This window comes from Centroberyx gerrardi, chromosome 2, assembly GCF_048128805.1.
Source record: "Centroberyx gerrardi isolate f3 chromosome 2, fCenGer3.hap1.cur.20231027, whole genome shotgun sequence".
Taxonomy (NCBI): Eukaryota; Metazoa; Chordata; class Actinopteri; order Beryciformes; family Berycidae; genus Centroberyx; species Centroberyx gerrardi.
The window spans coordinates 28,082,492-28,102,491 of record NC_135998.1 but is presented as its reverse complement, the minus strand read 5'-3'; the positions used below and the strand labels follow the sequence as shown (position 1 = coordinate 28,102,491).

The 20,000-nt window shown below is 43.6% G+C and overlaps 1 protein-coding gene across 1 annotated transcript in view; it reads left to right on the top strand.

Moving 5' to 3' along the window:
- Positions 1 to 13,249, top strand: part of myo18b (myosin XVIIIB) — a 28,588-nt gene extending 15,339 nt beyond the window's left edge. Inside the window, exons 25-43 of the mRNA XM_071898566.2 lie at positions 1,111 to 1,230; positions 1,545 to 1,650; positions 3,515 to 3,639; positions 3,747 to 3,901; positions 4,140 to 4,263; positions 5,068 to 5,268; positions 5,356 to 5,466; positions 6,122 to 6,226; positions 6,713 to 6,874; positions 6,990 to 7,103; positions 7,195 to 7,311; positions 7,447 to 7,530; positions 8,071 to 8,208; positions 8,459 to 8,644; positions 10,349 to 10,482; positions 10,584 to 10,625; positions 11,489 to 11,668; positions 11,968 to 12,942; positions 13,059 to 13,249. Of these exons, the coding sequence (XP_071754667.2) occupies positions 1,111 to 1,230; positions 1,545 to 1,650; positions 3,515 to 3,639; positions 3,747 to 3,901; positions 4,140 to 4,263; positions 5,068 to 5,268; positions 5,356 to 5,466; positions 6,122 to 6,226; positions 6,713 to 6,874; positions 6,990 to 7,103; positions 7,195 to 7,311; positions 7,447 to 7,530; positions 8,071 to 8,208; positions 8,459 to 8,644; positions 10,349 to 10,482; positions 10,584 to 10,625; positions 11,489 to 11,668; positions 11,968 to 12,928 (3,165 nt within the window). The 3' untranslated portion in view covers positions 12,929 to 12,942; positions 13,059 to 13,249. The remainder of the gene's footprint in view (positions 1 to 1,110; positions 1,231 to 1,544; positions 1,651 to 3,514; positions 3,640 to 3,746; positions 3,902 to 4,139; positions 4,264 to 5,067; positions 5,269 to 5,355; positions 5,467 to 6,121; positions 6,227 to 6,712; positions 6,875 to 6,989; positions 7,104 to 7,194; positions 7,312 to 7,446; positions 7,531 to 8,070; positions 8,209 to 8,458; positions 8,645 to 10,348; positions 10,483 to 10,583; positions 10,626 to 11,488; positions 11,669 to 11,967; positions 12,943 to 13,058) is intronic.
- Positions 13,250 to 20,000: the final 6,751 nt, after the last annotated feature.

The following is a 20,000-nucleotide window of genomic DNA, read 5'->3' as shown; positions in this document are numbered from 1 at the left end:
AAGCTTAAACTTAAAGTAATAATCAGTGACATTTTCATATCAATAATTGTCTGTTGTGCTACTCTCTATCACATATTGCTATAACACAACAGTGATTCAACCTATATCCAGTTCATGAAAGCTTTTACATTTGCTGCTCTAAACACCCGGTGTCTGGTAGGGAAAAATCCTCTGGCACCCAGGAAGTGATGCGTGTTCTGTTTCCAGCAGCAGCAACAGTGGTTTTTTGGAATACATAGAAGAAGAACTGGGTAGTTAGCATGAACAGCGATAGCCACCAGAGGACTGGCACCAAAATCATCTCTATAGGTAGCACTGTCCGGTGCGCATGCTAACACTTTAGCATACAGTAGGCTATATTCAGTAGCCTAATCGTACGTGACTAGAATTATAAAATAGACCTAAAAAATTTAAATAGACCTTTTAGTAATCCAAAATTGGTATTGTTTTTATTCCATGGCCTGTAGATTCACTAACTTCTGAAAACAAAATCTCACTTTAGCTGTCTAGCTTTGCTCACTTCCCGTGTATACAAACCAAGTTATGCTCGAATCTTATGGGAAGAAACATCTTCTGCCATTGAAAGTGCTTTGTTTTTGTTGAATTTTATGTCTATTTTACCAAGATCCTAAACAAGTCTGGCAGGTCCAGACACATGCCATTAAAATGACTATTAACTAACTAACTATCCAGCCTTAGAGCTGCTACAACTTTTACAACACTTTTAGGATAATGCTAATCGCTAACAATGACTTAACATAGAGACAGAGATGATTTTGGTGCCAGTCCAGTCATTAAATGACCAATGGGCCAAACTCCCAAAAAGTCAGTGTAGTCCTTGAACAGACAAGAAAAAAACAAAGACCGAAACTCAAACTTCATGAACAGAAAATCCAAGGAAAAAGACTGTACAGTACTGGACACACTGTTTGATTGACAGGTGATCTCTGGGAAGAGCAGTGCAGAAACACCACAGCTAAAAACCCTACAGTTGACCTTTGATGATTTGAGGATTTTCCACATCTTTAAACACTTGTGAGGACATTTTCCCCTCACAAGAATAGAACACACACTCACACACACGACCCATATTGTGATCCATGTGTGTAGGTGACAGCAGTGACGTCTGAGCTGAGCGATGAGCGTTTCCGTGGCGATGCAGTGGGTCAGGCTCTGGATGTGGAGAGGACCGAGAGACTTCGCCTCAGCAAGGACAACAGAGACCTACAGGTAGACTGACTCTGTCCAGTGTTGGGTTTGTTACTCTAAATAGGCATCTATACTTATTACTCCCTGGAAGCAGTAATTCCTTACAGTACTTGATATATTACTTTTCCATTACACCCCCGAAATTGGTGATTACATCCTGTTTTATCTTCAAACATCAGGAATGATCAGGGAAACCAAATAGTATGGATGACCAATGTTCTTGTTATCAATTTGCTTGATGTAATGTGCCACTGAGTGTCAAGTCAGTTTTCACCCCTCCTCAGACAAGTTCAGACAATGACTCTTCTGTTTTTTCCTTTTTCTTTCAATGTTAGGCTCGTCTGGACCAATGTAAGGTCACCATGGAAACCCTGGAGAAGCAGCTGGAAGAGGAGAAACAGAAAGTTCAGATCAAGGAGAATCAGAGAGGGCCAGGGACAGGTGAATAACCAGGGACTCTGTTTTACTATTACAGGAATACACCAAGCTCAACTTACCTGTTAAGTGATGAGAACATAGACACTGAAATCATCCATGTGTCCCTGGTCATAGTGTGGACATCACTGGCTCCAGCCACTGGCATTATCCAAAGTAAGACTGACCTTTAAGGGCATACAGATTTAGTTAGGTGTTTAACGGTTTCCTGTTTCAAAAAAGTGAGGCAAGCGAGCGAGAAGAAGAAGAAAAAAAGGACTAATCGATCCCTATGGCACATTTTAAAACCCCACACAGGTTCTTGCTATTATCAGAACATGCAAATGATGATGAAAACTAAAATTTAACACGTGGAGCAGTCCATCTTCCTTCTGACATTCTTTATTCAAATCACTTTTTGTCATGTCAAATATTGAATGTCTACTTGTTTCAAACACATTTGCATTTCAGGTGCCAAAATAGGGAAAATAATGATAAACAACATGATGAAACAACGGAAACACTGTTAAGTTCATAGCACAGATACAAAAAATATGGAAGACCCACATTTTGCCTGTATACAAAAATAATAATAGTGCGTTTGATCGGTCCAATCACAAACTTCATATTGAACTTTGTTGAGAACTTTTGTTGAGTTTTTTTTTTCTCTTCTTTTTTTCCCCAAGATGGGAAGATCCATTCAACACCTTTTAAAATTTGTATGGCCTAAGTAATTAAAAGTTGGTTTGGGATTTTATGATATGGTCTGTAGATTTCTAAATTTTAAAGATGAAATAATCATTACCTTTATATTTTTTTGGAACTATTTCAAGTGAGCAACAATGTATTCATCCGCTGCACAGTGATTTTTAGCTGTACATTACCCACCATCCTCACTTACTATGCAAACAGGGAAAGTAGTCCCTGGTTGTTCAAAACAATATTTCAAATACATTTTTACCAATCTCCTACACAAACCTGCCAGACTTGGCTGCTTATAGTTTAAAATTGCTTCCCATTTACCTTTAGTGTTCTCATTTTGTCACTTTTGAGATAACGCTAGTAACGTACAATCACTCAACATTGTGTATGCTGAAGTGTTAGAGCTAACAATCTATCTGGGAAACATGATTTTGGTTTCTAATATGGCTGAAAGATATTGACAAAACATTTGCGATTTACACTGCAATTCATATCATCATATGTTTTTCTCGTCATCATTTTTTTAGAACTATAAAATTGTGTAAAGAAAAGTGATTTTGTTAAAAAAAATTCCATGTGAGTGTGCAGGATTTACTGAGTTTGAGTCTGATGAAAGGTTTTGATTCATGGACCAAAGATCACCTGCAGCTCTAAAACACCTTGTTCACAAATCCAGTTTGTACGCAACTCTCTCTTAAGCAATTAACTGCAACCTCTGCGATTTAGAAATTGCAGAAGTTCATATTGAGATTTCGATTTTTTTCCCCAATTAATTGTTCAGCTGTTTCAATATTCTCATCACTTAACAGGAAAGTTGCCCAATAGGTAATCTCCCAAAAACATGGTATTTTCCTTTAATGTTGGGCAGTGAGTGTGAGTTGCCCGGGTAGAAACATTTTAGGGCAGTGGCTCAGTCATATGTGCCACGGAGGCTCAAGAGTATGAAGTATTTCATTCCAACTAAACACTACAACAGCTGATTTCACTAGTTAGTACGGCTTCAACCGACGAGGAGGAACTAACTAGAGTTTGGTTGCGATACAAACCTGCATTCTCTTGGGCCTCCACGGCACATGATCAGAGACCACAGGTGTAAGGCTAAAAAATGAGACGGAGAAAGATGAACACATTTCAAGAGGCACTTATCATCACCTACTGACAAAGACACATCCGTCCCTCCCGTCCGCAGACAGTGAGCTGGCCCTGCAGCTGGAGTGCTGCCAGACAGAGGTTGAGTTTGTCCGCCGACGACTCAAGCAGACGGAGGAAAAACTGGAGACGGAGAGACAGACCCGACAACAGCTCGATACCAAGGTGAGGCGGCTTGCACGGCAACACTGATGAGAGATTTAAATGTCTAAAGCTGATTTGATAACACTGTGTTTGTGTGTGTGTGTGTGTGTGTGTGTGTGTGTGTGTAGGTGTCCGCTTTGCAGGCCCAGCTGGAGCAGTCCAGGAGGAGTGTGACAGAGCTGAAACGTCAGTGTCGCCGCGTGACCTCTGACCTCCAGGACGCCCGAGTCCTTACCGACAGCCTGCAGAGCCGGATGCACGAGCTCGACCGCAAACAGAGACGGTGCGTGTCCGTCTCCTTTTATTCTTCAACACCACGATATCGTCATATTACTGTATCGTCATGTTCGTCATATCTCTTCTCTCACTGTCTGTTTTGGAGTAGAAACGGCAGTTCGAGAGCGGGAGACGGTTTCTTTTTGGTTGGGCAGTTAAATAAAATTAGCATCGATTCTGCAGCGTTGTTCCAAAAGCATCTGCTGACTGTGTGTGTGTGTGTGTGTGTGTGTGTGTGTGTGCAGGTTTGACAGTGAGTTGACTCAGGCCCTGGAGGAAGCTGACAACGAGAGAGAGCAAAAGGACAAAGTCATCCAGGAGAACACTGCTCTGGGGGCTGAAATATACACTCTGCGTCGCAACCTACAGGTGTGTTTTGTATTTGTGCGTGTGTCGATGTGTGTGTGTGTGTTGGTGTGTAAATTGTACCATGTAAGAAGTAGGAGTCGGGGTTGGGTTGGCACTCACAAACCTTGTTAAAAGGCCTTTATTCTATTATTATTATTATAAGTCATTTTCAGTTTATTTGAATATTATCAGCTCTCTGGCTCCTTACAGTCAGCTGTCTTCATCTCTTCAATGGAGAATACAGTAATGTTAGCAAACATACAGTAGCTCAGAACATATTACATACATACACAGAAGCACTGCTTATACAATAATGTGATTTATTGAAAAATGAGTATGCGTTGTCTAACCATCATAAAGATTTAGCTACACGTCAACACACATCACTGTATGGCAGCGGTCAACTAATAGATGAAGAACCCAGAATGATGATGACGGATGATGATGTCACTGAAACTTATTTGCATACGAAAAGGATTATGGGAGACTCAAATCACAGCTGAAATGTTGAAGTGAAGTTTTCATAGACAAGTGAAGTGTCTCAGTTCTGGTTACTCAAAAAATAATTGTTTTGGAGTGCCTTGCTGTGTGTGTGTGTGTGTGTGTGTGTGTGTGTGTGTGTGTGTGTGTGCTGGAGGGCCCGGGTCTAATCCCCCATGTGGCCATACCTCCATACCTGCCAAAGTATCCTTCAGCAAGATACTTAACCCCTACCTGCTCCTGGGACGCTGCGCCAACCAGAGGGCAAAAAGAGAATTTCCCTCTTGGAGGACGAATAAAGCATCTCAAATATCAACAAATAACTGTGTGCGCGGCTGTGTGTAGGAGAACCAATCAGAGGTGGGCCGTCTCCAGCAGCAGAAGGAGGAGTTGTGCGCTCAGATCCGCGACCTCAGCCTGCCTGTGGACCTCGCCTCCGATTCGCTGCCAGACCTCAAAAAACAGCTTCGCCTCCTGGAGAGCCAGGCCGGCGAGAGAGCGGAGGAAATCACCACGCTGACTGCCAAAATACAACAGCAACAACAGGTACTCGCATGCACACACACACACACTCAAACACTCTCTCACACACACAAACACCAGGCAATTCTCACCCGCCGTTCTCTCCTGTAGATCCACATGCGCTTTGAGATGGAGATGGAGAGGATGAAGCAGATCCATCAGAAGGAGCTGGAGGATAAAGAGGAGGAGTTGGAGGATGTGCACAAGTCCTCTCAGAGGCGGGTAGGTCAACACTACTGTTACACAACTAACTAGTGACCACATACCATACATTAGAACTGATTTTAGATTTTGTTCTCTGGGAATATGAAAAAGAGAAAGAAAAACTGACCCTGAGGTAGTTGTCAATGGCCTCTTATGGCAACATGTGCCGATTGGTTTGACCTGGTTTTACATGAGAAGAGTTTTCTTTTTTGTTTTCAGGAAACACTGATGATTTAATACCACACCTAGTTTTATTCCATATTTAATCTGGGTAGCAGACTTCAAGAATCTGGATGGAAAAACCCCAGTATTATTCCCTGGTCACTGTTATACAAACCCATTACAACACTAACCATCAACAATGGAGTGGATTACTGTCCTAGTTAACTCTTACCCCGCTGCCTACACCACAGAGCTCTGTTTAAGGCTGCATAGAGATATGCTGGTGACATTGCTCATCAGTAGCCAATCACATAATAGGATTGCTAAACTATACACTTTATAGATCACTGGCAGTACAGCTTCTTCTAGCTCACCTCAACCATCAACCTAGTTTATTAATGATGGCCACATTTATGGGGACTTTGAACTGTTTATTCATCATCTCATATTTGTGTGTGTGTGTGTGTGTGTGTGTGTGTGTGTGTGTGTGTGTGTGTGTGTGTGTTTGCAGCTGAGACAGTTAGAGATGCAGTTGGAACAGGAGTATGAGGAAAAACAGATGGTGGTTCATGAGAAGCACGACCTGGAGGGACTCATTGCAACTCTGTGTGACCAGGTACGCAACAAACACACACACACACACACACAATTATTGGGCTGAGAGGTTTACAAAGCACTGGAATAAAGTCATTCTCTTGGCTTCTTCTTGACACATCATAGATTATCATAGATCATTTTGGATTAATGCTGTCTAGGTGATGAATAGGACGTGTCACCTCTTCATACTGGCAATACAAAGCGAGCATATGCAGCAAGGAGGTGGCAGCTAATTCAGCACTCTCTGTCTCTGTCACTACAGGGATGTAATCGGAGTAGTGATTAGTGGCCAAGGCTTGGTCTGCAGCCAAGCTGGGATGCAGCTCTCTATAGAACAAGCAACTGAAAAGGAAAAAATCAGCCTCCTTTAGAGGGTTTAGAGTGAAGAATGTGATTTTCCAAGACAGAGAAAACACTAAACTCAGAATTTCACATCCCGTTTTCCTGCCTTTTTGTGTGCTGATCGCATCTCTAGTGTGTCGATCTGACCTCTGCTGTCATGTAGGTGGGCCACAGAGACTTTGATGTGGAGAAGAGGCTGAGGAGAGATCTGAAGAGAACCCACGCCCTGCTGGTCGACGCCCAGCTGCTGCTGTCCACCATAGACAACTCAGGGCCGAACCACCCCAACGGCAGCAAAGAGCAGATAGAGCGCCTGCACTACCAGGTACACACACACACACACACACTCATGCACACTCATGCAAACACACCGTCTTCATCATATCACATATTCAGAAATATTCAACCAACGCTCACGCGGCCTCCTTGTCTCCAACTAGCTTGAGGAGAGCGAAGCGAGGCGACTCGAGGCGGAGAGCGTCCAGAAAACCCTTTCTCAGGAGCTGGAGAACGCTCAGATCGAACTAGAAAACATTTGCAAACACAAGTGTCTGGTGAGTGCGCCTTTGACTCTGTGTGTGTGCAGAAGTTTGTGAGGAATGTGTGAGTTTAGCCCGTCTTACCTGTTTTCCTGCGCGTGTCCAGGTGGATGAGCAGCTAGCCCTGCTCCAGCATGAGAAGGTGGATCTGCTGAAGAGACTCGAGGAGGACCAGGAAGACCTCAATGAGCTGATGAAGAAGCACAAAGCCCTCATTGCACAGGTATTGGATTCTGTCAGATCGGATCATTTTGGGCCTTTCTTCTCTCTCACTCAAATGAATCATGGACACAGAACTTAGAGCAAATCCAAGCTCTCTCACTCGCATCTCTCTCTCTCCTCCTTCCTTGTTCTTCAGTCCTCCAGTGATATTTCTCAGATCAGGGAGCTGCAAGCGGAACTAGAGGAGATGAAGAAACAGAGGCAAACTCTCCAAGAAGAGGTAACCGTTGTTACACTTTGAAAAGAAATTTGACACTTAGTGGTTAGATTGTTTGGGATTTATAGTTAGTCTTATTTCCTTGTTACTGATCTGAATATAACTACAAACCGGAGGGTAATTATCGTCACACCCAGTGATGTAGTGGTAAATAAAGAGTTAACTATGTATTTACCATGTATAACTATGACCCCCAGTCGGTGATTGCCATAAAGCAAACAACCACCCATATAAACAAAAATCAATTATATATACATAAAGTGATAAGTTATGCTTTTTCCCCATCTTCATAGAAGATGCATCAGTTTGATACTGTCTACCTTTCAATTTATGTCATTAAGAAAGTAAGAGAATAAACTCTATTCTGCAAATAAAAAGGTAGATAAAGTGAGTTTTGGCGGGTTTACCCTCCACTACATCCGTGGTTACATTTCTACAAATATTGACTTACAGCATCCATGCTTTGCTTCTGAAAAAAAACAAAAAACATGAATTTTGCCTCTCCACTCCTTTCTGCCCTCCTCTCTCTACACCCCCTCGCAGCTCCAGCAGAGTGTGTCCAGAGTGCAGTTCTTGGAGTCGTCCACCGTGGGGCGCAGCATCGTCAGTAAACAGGAGGCGCGTGTGTGTGACCTGGAGAACAAACTGGAGTTTCAGAGGGGGCAAGTCAAGCGGTTTGAGGTGAGACCAGATGAATGTCCTTCTCTCCATTTCAACGTAGGATTAAATATTTCCTCCCCTTGACCTTGTATTTTGGTCCTGTCTTCTCCACATAAGCTTCTTAGGTCCTGTCTCCATCATTCTGTTAATCTGTTTGTTGTTGTTGTATTTTTGTATGTCTGAAAAAAAATTCCTCCCCACCGTGGTTTCATACCTATTTTGTCCCATCTCTAACTGGATAATGTGTGTGTGTGTGTGTGTGTGTGTGCAGGTGCTGGTGCTGCGTCTGAGGGACAGCGTGGTTCGTCTGGGAGAGGAGCTGGAGCAGAGCGCCCAGGCCGAGGCTCGGGAGAGAGAGAACTCTCAGTACTACCAGCAGCGTCTGCAGGACATGAGGCTGGAGATGGAGGACCTGACTCAGAGAGAGCAGGACAGCAGCCGCAGACGCATGGAGCTGGTAACTGTCCGCCACAGCAAGACAGATGCAAATGATGATATTATTTTAATACATCATCAGGTTTTAGCAAATGCAGCAAAATCTGAATATCTTGCAGGAACCTTGAGCTTGGTTACAAAATAAACTGGATATTATCAACAGCCATTTTCAGCTCTCCAACCTTGTCAACTGCAACCTTAGCATTGGCAAAACAAAAACAAAAATTAAATGATACATTATACATTATATACACATTACTTTGATCATTTTTCTTTAATGATCATGAGATTATTTTTTGCACATATACTCATCATTAGCTGTGAAATGACTGAGCTTATATTTGTCTGTAAAATCATTTTCATCTAAGTGACTCATTGAAAGAAAATCCCTCTCAACAAGAAATTATTTTGTCCCAAAATCATTTGCTCTGCATCAGAAGACGTTACTTCCTATTAAAAAAAGAGTAGATTAGTTTGAGGACAACAAGGTTACACCAATATTATTCATAAGATGTTATTAAATGCCATTCAATAATTATGTGTATAAAGCTGAAATTTTGATTTGAATTGCACTATGGGAGTATCTGGTTCTAGGTCTTTATTTTGAGCATAGGCCCAAAATATGAAAAAAGCTAATTAATGAACTGATTTATCTCTTTGAGAAATCATCATGGTTTGAGCTTTGCAAGAAGTAAATGTTACATTTTAGGGATGCTTTGTGAGAATATGAAAATCTATCTATTTTTTCTGACAAACATTTACTTTTTTTCTTGTTTACAAACGGCTCTTTTTCTTGCACTCGCACACAGCAGAAGATGTCTGTGCTCCAGCAGCACGACCTCTGAGCCGAGGAGGAGAGAGGCAGTTTCAATGATATGAAAATTATTCACTGTGTCACTGCCACTGATAGCACAAAGCGGGCAGCACACACACACACACACACACACACACACACCCACACACACACACACACACACACACAGACACATCGATGCCCTTTAACAACCTACCAACCAACTATACAGGCAGGCAGTCACACATACATGCCCTCATGAATAGACACGATCATATATACACAACCCCACACACACACACACACATTCATGTACACTAACAGAAATACACCCCCCCACCCCCCTCTCAACGTCATCTCTCCCTCGCCCTGCTTTCTCTGTCTGGCTGTGATTAATCCTCATTGTCTCCTCAAGGTTATGGGCACACACACATTCATACACACTTGTGTGTCTCTATGACAACCGCTGCACCCCCACCCGTCTCCTCAAAGCCAACAAAGCCAATAACTTTGAAAGCCTGGAAGCTTGTGTGCGTGCGCGCGCGTGCGTGTGTATGTGTGTGTGCGTGTGTGTTTGTGTGTTTACGCGGGCGGGCATGTGTGATGGGATGCCAAGGAGACGGAGAGCGAAAAAGAGAGACAAGATGAATTAATAAATCACTCCGTTCTCCCAATGTCAGTGTGTGTATGTAACCGTTTTCCTCCAAATAACCTGGACCAGTACACACATTACCACTAGAGGATAGGTTGTAGGGTTGTTAAGTGAGAGCAGCTGCCATAGGATATTCAGTGTTTGACTGATGAAGTAATATGGGGCTAGAATGAATGTAATTTCTGTAGTCAAATGGGCCTGGGGGTCTAAAAACAACCAGTTGGCCTGTTGGAGGTGACGTCCTACAATCTCACAGCCACTCTGTCCTCGTTTGTTTCCAGGAGATGCAGGTGGAGGAGCTCACCGCTGTCAGGCAGACATTGCAAGCCGATCTGGAGACGTCCATCCGCCGCATCGTCGATCTGCAGGCCGCCCTGGAGGAAGTGGAATCGAGCGACGAGAGCGACTCCGAGAGGTAATTGCCTCCGCCTGGGTGTCTCTCTCTGCCGAAGTTTACGTGTTCTCGTTTGCGTCTGTGTAACCTCCACCTTTTCACCGCTCTGCCCTTCCATCCAGCATTCAAACTGCTGTGGAGTCCTTGACTCGAAAGAAAGACCTGTAAGAGCCTGTATGAATGTGTGTGAGTTGGTGGTGTGTGTGTGTGTGTGTGTGCGCCTTTTCCTTGCCTGTATCTGGCTTGGTGCTGCACAGGTATGTGGGTGTGACCTGAATGATGTCGCAGACCTTGAAGTATCATCATTAAAGCAATATTCCACTTAGTTTTAACATGGGTAAGCTGCATCCGATCTTGATTAGTTTATATCCTGGTTTTCCAAATAACCCCCAAGTGGAATATTGCTTTAATGAAGCATTTCATTGCAGTAACTGTACGATACGTAATGTGACAGAGAACCTGGCCTGTTAAGATCACTCCAGAGTGAAGATGGCTGTGCATGTACCGCCACTGGTGGAGCATCTTGGGCTATTCTGTCATCCATGTATTTCTGGATAATTTGACCTCTATGCGTCTCCTTGTGCACAATAGACAAGAACATTTTCTGTGTTATAGGGACAGAAGTTGGAGAATGAGAATGAGAATTTTGTCTCAATAACTCCTGAATTACAACAAACCATCCTTACATCATATCAAATGTACTCCTCCCCCTTCTTGACCTCACCCTGACTCTCCCCATCTCTTCATCCTCTCCCACTGATCATATCCTACTCCAACTACTCTTCCCTCTTATCTTAAATGTCCATTTTTAAGCCTATCCATGCAAGTGGCTCGCAGTAGAATCAGTGTATAGGGGTGCTGCAGTCATAAATCGCTGTCTGTAATGTGCTTGCATGCTTATTGCAGCTTAATAATTTGTTTTCTCCAGCAATAGGTTGTGAGGGTGTGTGTGTGTGTGTGTGTATGGGGGGGAGTGTTCTCATTCTGGCCGTGACAGGGAGTAACGTATGATTTTGTTCTCCCACAGTGACTCCGTGTCCAGTGTCGGCTCTCTTGGGACAGAGGATGTTGGAGAGGGTATCCGTCATTGGCTGGGAGTGCCTAGAGGAGGTTCCCGCGGTGGTGCCTCTCCCTACGGCAGCAGTACCATCAGCAGCCAGGGGGGGCGCCAGTCTGTCGCAGACACTATGAGCACCTATAGCTTCCGGTAAGACCTGCAGTCACAGCAGTGTGTTATTAAAGAGGAACTAAACCCCAAACCCAAATCTGTGGTGAAGCCTGACTCCTAATGGTGAAAAGTAGGGTACTGGTGATGTCACCTTCTATAGAGAACAACAGGTGGTGACATCACCTGGCACCAAAGACCAGCCAATAGCAGATGGCCATTTTCACCATTAGGAGTCAGGCTTCACCACAGATTTGGGTTTGGGATTTAGTTACTCTTTAAGTCATTTACCATGATGTACTTGGAATATTGTTTGAAGTGTCTCTCTTATCCCTCTAAAGTTCATGCGTGGATCCTGATGACGAAGGCTCCGAGACTGGAGGAGTCGGTGCAGGAGGTCTTGGTCGAGCCCCCTCTTCATCCGCACTGTCCGAGCTGCTGGACGGGCTTCGGAAACGCCGAGCCGGTGGTGATACGGGGGAAGGAGCCGGTAGCACCATCTCCCTCCCTATCTATCAGACAACCGGAGCCTCTACTCTCAGACGAAGAGCTTCGGCCCTCTCTCTGGGTCCGGAAGACCTCCAGGAGCCCCGGCCGGGCCCGGGCATCCTCAAGCCTCCCTCCCCGCTCCTGCCCCGCGCCGCCAGCATGCGCTCCATAGGCGACTCCCAGGCACCGGTCGGGGCTTCTACCGCCGGAGCCAAACTCGCCCGCTTCAACTCCACCGAGTCCCTCTCTGCCCTTCCCTCGCTGCCCCGCCTCTCCTCCCTAGCGTCCCCCCACACCGCTCGCCATCACCCTCCCACCCTGTCCATCCCAGAGGAGGATTCGGAGGAGCCGGTACGTTCTGTGACCACTCCCATCCAGCGCTCCCCTCAGCCGATGAGGCGGCGGATGCTGGGGAATGTCGTTACAGAGGGCGGAGGAGAGGCCGCTCTGGGCTCAGAACCCATGGTCTTCCAAAACCGCCGCCTGACCGGGGACAGCAGCCGCGACGACGCGGCCTCCGACATCCTGCCCGCCATCCGAAGAGCGCAGTCCACCAGCAGCCTGGCCGGCTCGGTCAGAGGGGGCAGGAGGGCGCTGAGCGTCCACTTCGGAGAGCTGCCTCCCTCCACCCGCAGCAGGAAAAGCTCTGAAACGGAGTCGTCCAGCTCGGGCGGTTCAGGAGGAAGCTCCCAGGGTGGGGGGGCGAGACGCAGGGTGGGAGGGCCACAAGGAGAAAGACTAGAGGCAGAGGGCAGCGAGGGGGGAGACGTGGCTTCTGTCATGAAGAAATACCTGAGGAAGGAGATAGACTGAGCCAGATGACACCGGTAGGTGTGTAGACGCCAGACCCACACGCATGGCTCTGCCAACTCATAATATGCCTCTCTCTCATACTTTCCTCTCTTGTCTACCCACCTTGTTTTTGTTTTTCCTCTCCCACCAGCCTATTTGTGAGCCAAGGTCCAGCTGAACGCTCAAGTTAAGTCCACAGAAAGACTGGTGACTCCAGGAGCAGCAATGAAGGCTGAGTGAAATGTTTTGAAAGTCAATACGGATGTATTTTTGAGGATACACATTGATATCAAGCAACTGAAAATAAAGTTGTTCAATCCAAACACACTCAGTCAAACTGTATTTTCAGATAAGCACTGTTTGTATATGAATAAAAGATGAAATGAAACATTTGTTTTGTAAATTTACTCAAACCTATAAACAGTATGCATGAGTACATTTCTCATGTAAAAATACTTGCAGTTGTAACTGGGTGTTCACTAAGTCACTATTTTCCTCCTAAAAAGGTCAGGAAATTATACTTGGGACACTAAATTAATCTGTCAATCCATGTACAAAAAATTACATTTCTACCTTATACATTTTACTTATTTTTGTCACAAAATAATTTTACTGTTGCATCTACAGATATTCTGGATATTTTTTATTGCCAGTATGCATTAAAGCAGTGGCTATCAATCCTGGTCCTCTGGACCCAGAGCCCTGGTGGTTTTCTAGTCATCTAATCAGGGACTGATGGATTCCAGGTGAGAGCAATTAACTACCAGGCAGGAGAGAAAACCAGCTGGAGTCTGGAACCCTAGGACCAAGATTTAGAACCACTGCATTCTAACATCTTATTGAATTTTATTCCTTCATTTATTCAGGAAAAGTCGACTGAGTACCATGGTCTTGTTCAGCAACACCCTACTTCACACTGACTACAGTTACCCATATTATTAACTGGGAGCTGCCCAGTACAACCACAGTCTTCTTCTGGACACTTGGCAGCTCCACTGGAGCAGTTGGGGATTCAGTGCCTTGCTCAGTGGCACCTGACAGTGGTTGTTAAGGGAGAGGAGAATTACTCACTTTCTCCACCTACATTTTCCCAGCCAGTCAGGGTATTCAAACTGGCAACTTCTGGTCATTTTCTGCAGTCTATGGGTCAAAAGCCTGCTTCTCCAACTAAGAGGCTACCGCTGCCCTGTTCAGGTTTAAATTCATCACAATGGATCAGGGTCTTGTAAGAAATAGAAATTTTAGAAAATAATACAATAATCAAACAGTAAAAGCCATAGACTATGAATAGTCCTAATTGTGGAATTATATAGGCCCTAATATATACTGATGACATTTTCAACATGTAGCCTAGACTGTAAAAGTGGGTATTGGAAAGAAATGGACTACTAACATTTGTGTTCTTCTCTCAAGAAGAACAAATTATTCTAATCAATAACTGTCAGCATTACAAACCATAGCAGTGAAAAGTAACATTGTTTCTGCCACCAAGGCTAGAGAGGATTACTGGAGGAACTCCCCTGTCATTAGGACACAGTGGGCAAACTTTCCATTGATACAATGTTGTGTCGACACATTGAGGCTGTAAAAAGATTTTCCAATCATAAAGTCGGCCTCATGTTCTTCAGGGCTGTGGTATAATAGAATATGATTGCAATAGGCTACATTGAACCAATCACTGTTGGGAATCCTATTAAAAAAAAAAGTGCAGCGCAATTAATATGCAACAGTAAATTTAATTCATGGTCAACTAGCTACCTGCCATTTGTTAGAAGCCCTATTTTATAGCCAGAGTGGGCAAATGGCTTGAAACTGCTGCAAACATTTATTATATCCCTGATCCCTAAATATATCTCTGATGTAATAAATGATCATGGAAAGCAAAGTGATTCTACTGGTCTGTAAAAACGTTGTCCTGGGAACAGCCCTTCTTCCTATCTGTTAATTCAATAGTAGCCTCCTGTTCTCTTTATTACTTGTCACTTTCATTTGAATGCAGTATATTTGTTCATATCGGTGACTGCCTGTTTCCAGAGAGCTGATTGGTCAGGAGGCCTTTTATACATTCTGATATCCTGAACTGAACCTGCGTTGGAGCAGGTTAGCCGTGCAGCATAGGTTACCATGGTGATCTACCCCGGTTAAAAGTGAGACATCTTCGTGAGACCGAACAGCCGGGGTTAAACCCAAAGTTTAAAAAACACTCAAAGAGTAAGATGTTCGGAAACACTGGATGCATATTGTACTGCGCATGGGCTGTGAAAGACCAAATGACAGGCTGACCTTATGTGCATAGTCCATTGCATGTGGTTTCTGTCTAGAATGCGCACACTCTTTGAGTGTCGGTGTGCCTTTTCCAGTGTCTTAAGGTTAGGACCAAACTGTCAGAGCTGCAGAGGATGTGCCTCCTGTGTGCTCCATCCCCATCTGTTGCTCTGCATGAGTCGAGCTAGAGTTCAGCTAGAGGTAACAATTTAAGTACAGCTCCAGCTGAAACCATCTGCACCAGGCATAAGTAAACTGAGATGAGTGCAGCAGATGCACTTTCAGACATGTCTGAAGGCAAAACCTTTATATCCACTGCATTACAACCCTAATGAAAAATCACTAAGTGCCTTTCCTGTTGGGACTTAATGGTTCTGGGGTGCTCAGGGCTGATAGCAGCCTTATCAGACTTTGCAAATTTTCCATCTATAGCAGTGTTTCTCAACCTTTTTCATATCAAGGACTCTCAGACCCAAATCTGACAATATTTGTATTGTTAGATATGATTTTGTCCAGAATTCCATGACTGTCTGTATTGTAGGTAGAATGAAATAATGCTTAAGTTTAACATGTCATCAATTTGCTGGGGACCCCCTGGAACCCCCCCAAGGACCTCTGTTGGTCCCCCGACCCCATGTTGAGAACCACTGATCTATAGTATCACTATATTCCTATAGGATACTGTATATAGTTCAATGTTTTGCTGTGATATTTTTATAGCATCCTTAAAAAATATACATTGCAGGATTACTGTAAGGAAATTATACAGTGCAAAAGTACTTGGATCAATTTTGCAGAAATAAAAAATATATTAAAAAAATAAAATAAAATACACAAGCCTTGATATGTATGAGGAGAAGAACTATTGGCATCATCACTGGGAGTTTGGTGATCTGTCTGCCCAAAACCTGCATACTCTTGATGGCATGGGGTTCAAAGATCAATGTAACATACAAAAATCAGATGATTAACACCCAAGCGTGCATCCCAAAGCTTTCTCACCACTCCTCTCCTACCAGGAAGTAACCTGGATGAGACGAGGGGAGGGATGGAGTGAAGCAGAGGAGGGAGGGAGGGAGAGTGGAGGCCATTTGAGACAGTTATTTGCTACTCCATCATAAAAAATTGATGCATTGTTGGTTTTCTTTCCTTGGAAGACTTCTTTGGGGGGAGTGTCACCTGAAAGCAAGAACCCAATGATTACCATTTTAGCACTTTATTGTAAACTGCAGTAATCCCATTTCCATCTTAAAATAGCAGCTGAATTCATCATGCGGACTCTGACTCATTTCCGTGGGTTTGACTGACAGATTGAAGATCTGTATGGTAGAGCCGGGGGTTTCAAAATGACAGTATTCTGACTGTGAATTACTTTGCTTCATAGATGATGGTCATTAAAACACAAGAGTCTTTCCTCCCATGTACCCCATACAGTACCTGAAACCCTACTTTATCAGGTCTAATAACAGCTATATTGGTCTCAATGCCTATAGTGAGAATTCTGGATCATACCCATTTCAACTTGAGCTCAATACGATGCTAATTCTTAAAATGCATCTCAATGGACTTGTTAACTGTGACCCATTTCAACACAAGTCTGATAAAGTGTATAATGCATACATTAGTTGTCACCTATCGATTTCAGATCCATTGACAATCTAATGTGAACAGTAGATGACTTAAAGACAAATAATTATGCCAAGATAAAGTTTCTCTTTGTCTTCTCATGTTCAAATACGTTATATCAACTATTGATTCGAAATAAAATGGGCCTATGGTTCATTACACCTGTACTTTGACTGAATGTTATTGAAGCATTGAATTTTGTTCTTTCCCTTCACATCGTCATATTTTGCATGCTGGAATTCCAGTTTGAGAATATTGATCAAATGACACCATCTGATCAATTTTTGTCAATGCTCTTCTTTCTCCAATCATCATACCGGAGTCGACACTGAGTTTGTACCTGAATTTACTGTCCAGTCCTTGGAGTAAGCTTCTGTCTGAATTGGTCTGTTTGAAGGTTGTCTCTTTTTCCAGACTGCTCAGCTTGTAGACTAGATTAAAAAGCAAGGGGCTGATGTTTGTGGACCCACACAGGTATTTTTCAATTTTCCAGTTATTACACTGACAATAGCATACTTACCTCATAAGCTTACTTTTGGCCTTGGAATGGTCATGTCAACCTGTAAATTGTTGTAAACCTACAAGAGACACAAAAAGAGAATTACTATTTTACCTCTAATCTGGTCCATTCAATTTGATGTTTAAAGTCCCCATGAAAAAACTCCCATTACATTTACTTCCTAGAAAAAAAGAGTACTTTTAATGGTGACGTCATGTTGTACCAGGAGAAGTAAATATAAATTCCAACCAATAAAACCATCACAGATTTTTGAACAATCCCACCCCGCCTCCTCCCCTCCCAGCAAATAAAACTGCCTTTCTCTCTATGACTGACATTCCATTGGTTTAGACTTTTGAATGATCCCTCAGTGTGTTATGTCCCGCCCCAACATCCTGTTTCAACAAGAAATACATCAAATCCTGGATTTAAAGATGCCATTTCACAGGTCTTTAAAGTCAAAAGAAACAAGGGAGACAACTTCAGCCACAGCAGAACAAAGGAAATCCATGTCAATAATTGAACCTTTTAAAATGGCGAGCAACACAGGTGACCTGAATTAACCTTCAGGCAGCAAGATCTGATGATTCAGCAAATGGGCGTGATCAATCCCTCATGCCAACAGCGTGGGAAGCATCTGATTGGAGCAGCAAGAACGAGTGTGCAGTGCACGCAAACTTGTAGGCCTTCCTTAATTTTGAATTTACATAATTGGACAGCTGTGCGTGAAAGAGAGAAAGAAAGAAAGAAAGAAAGAGAGAGAGAGAGAGAGAGAGAGAGAGAGAGAGAGAGAGTATTTGTGTGTGTGTGTGTGTGAAGAGAACATAAGCTTGGATAGGAAGAGTCAGTTCTTATTTGTATCTGGATATCGCTGCATTGTTGCAATTGCCAATTTTGTTCTGTTTTACCTCTATCATCGTTTTATGGTTGTTATTTATCATTTTAGTTTGCTTTCTTCATTATGCTCAATGTCTTTGTAAAGTACATAGCAGCACTTCTGCGTAAAATGCTCTTAAAATAACATTGATTGGTGCTGTGGGAGGTGAAGAAAGTATACTGGTCATGCATTCTTTCTATTTTTTTTTTTTTCCAACCCATATGTGTGTGTGTGTGTGTGTGTGTGTGTGTCTGTGTATTGCAATTTGTATTCCTTGCATGATTATAGATACGAGGCCCATGAACCCCCGCCGAACAAAACAACCACCTCTCATTAGCAGCCAGAGAACAGCTGCACATTAGCTATGCCACATCGGTAGGAGACCTTCCTCTCTGATTACATCTCCGCCACATATTTCCACGGCGATATCCAGACAGATCGCAGATTATGGATATTGAGCCTGATTGTCCTCGATTGTAATTGTCAGATGATTTACAGTTATCGCCCTGCAACGCCGGATTGGCGTTTCACTGAAGTTTCCCACGGCTGTTAGATTGACTCAAAATTGACTAAAAATAAATCATGATGTTCTTTGAGTAATGGAATTGATGAGGTTGGGGGGCAAATAAAATTAAAAACAAAGCGATGAATTATGAATGTGTCAAGTGAAATATGCCAGTTAAGATAGACCGTGGAGCTCTCCGTGTCGCTTGTTTGTGTGAGGTAAACAAACGTTGGCTATAGCTCTGCTATTGTGTGTTATCGGAGTGCTGCAGGCCGCCGCAGCCAAATGTGGCTTGTTAGGGAATCTCAACAATAGAGAGAGCTATAGAGATCTCCACTCTACCAAATCTCCACCGCCTCGGGGCTTCTTGCAGCGAGAGGAACAGACAGAGTACACGCTGCCTCGTCTACCCACAGCCAATGCCCTGCAGAGTGTGTGTGGGAAGGAGCCCGTGCTTATCTATATGAGGAAAATAAATGCATTGTGTTTGTTGTCCTACGGCAAAATATGAGGTTATTGTTAATTTTTTGCGTCTGCCTCCGAAGTTCCCTATAGGACCGGGATGGGACCAGGAATTGTTCTGCTCAGTGACCTAAAATATTGTCCCCACTAGCTTTGTTGTGTGTGTGTGTGTGTGTGTGTGTGTGTGTAAGCATTTATATATAAAAAATAGTGAGTGCTTGCTGTTATTTATTGTATCTGGATGTTGCAGCATTGTTACTGTTCTGTTTTCCTGTTTGCTTGTTTTTTTAATGAGGAGGAGTTGATTCCATGTAATCTGGTGTGGCCAAGGATGTAGGATGGTAGACCAGGTTAGTTAAACTATAGTTATATGCAGGTACAGTATTTTAAGGAAAACACTTCTAGACAAATAGAATTCATTCATTCATTTTCACCGGACTGGAGTTTATCACCTTTTTATTTGCCACTGCATCACCGGTTGAGACCCTCCTCAGTGTCTTTAAAAAATGTTCTGCATCACTTCTGTGTAAAACCGGTCTTACGACGTACACACCACACTTGCCTTGCTTGTGCGGTTATCAGCTGAAAGTGACCTCTGCACCTCTGCCGTGTAATAAGAGAGAGAGAGGGAGAGAGAGAGAGAGAGCAGAGAGAGCGGCGTAAAAACAGGCTGTCGCTGAGCCCGGCTCACTGCGGAGGCTTATCCCCTCACATGTATCGGCGAAGAAAAACACACAACAGGAGCGTGAGAACTAGAAGCGATGGGAGGAAAAGTAGGGAGATAAAAGAGATGAGATTTGGGGGGGGGGGTAAGGATGGAGAGGGGGGGGGGGATTATAAAGAGAGAGGGAGAATGAAA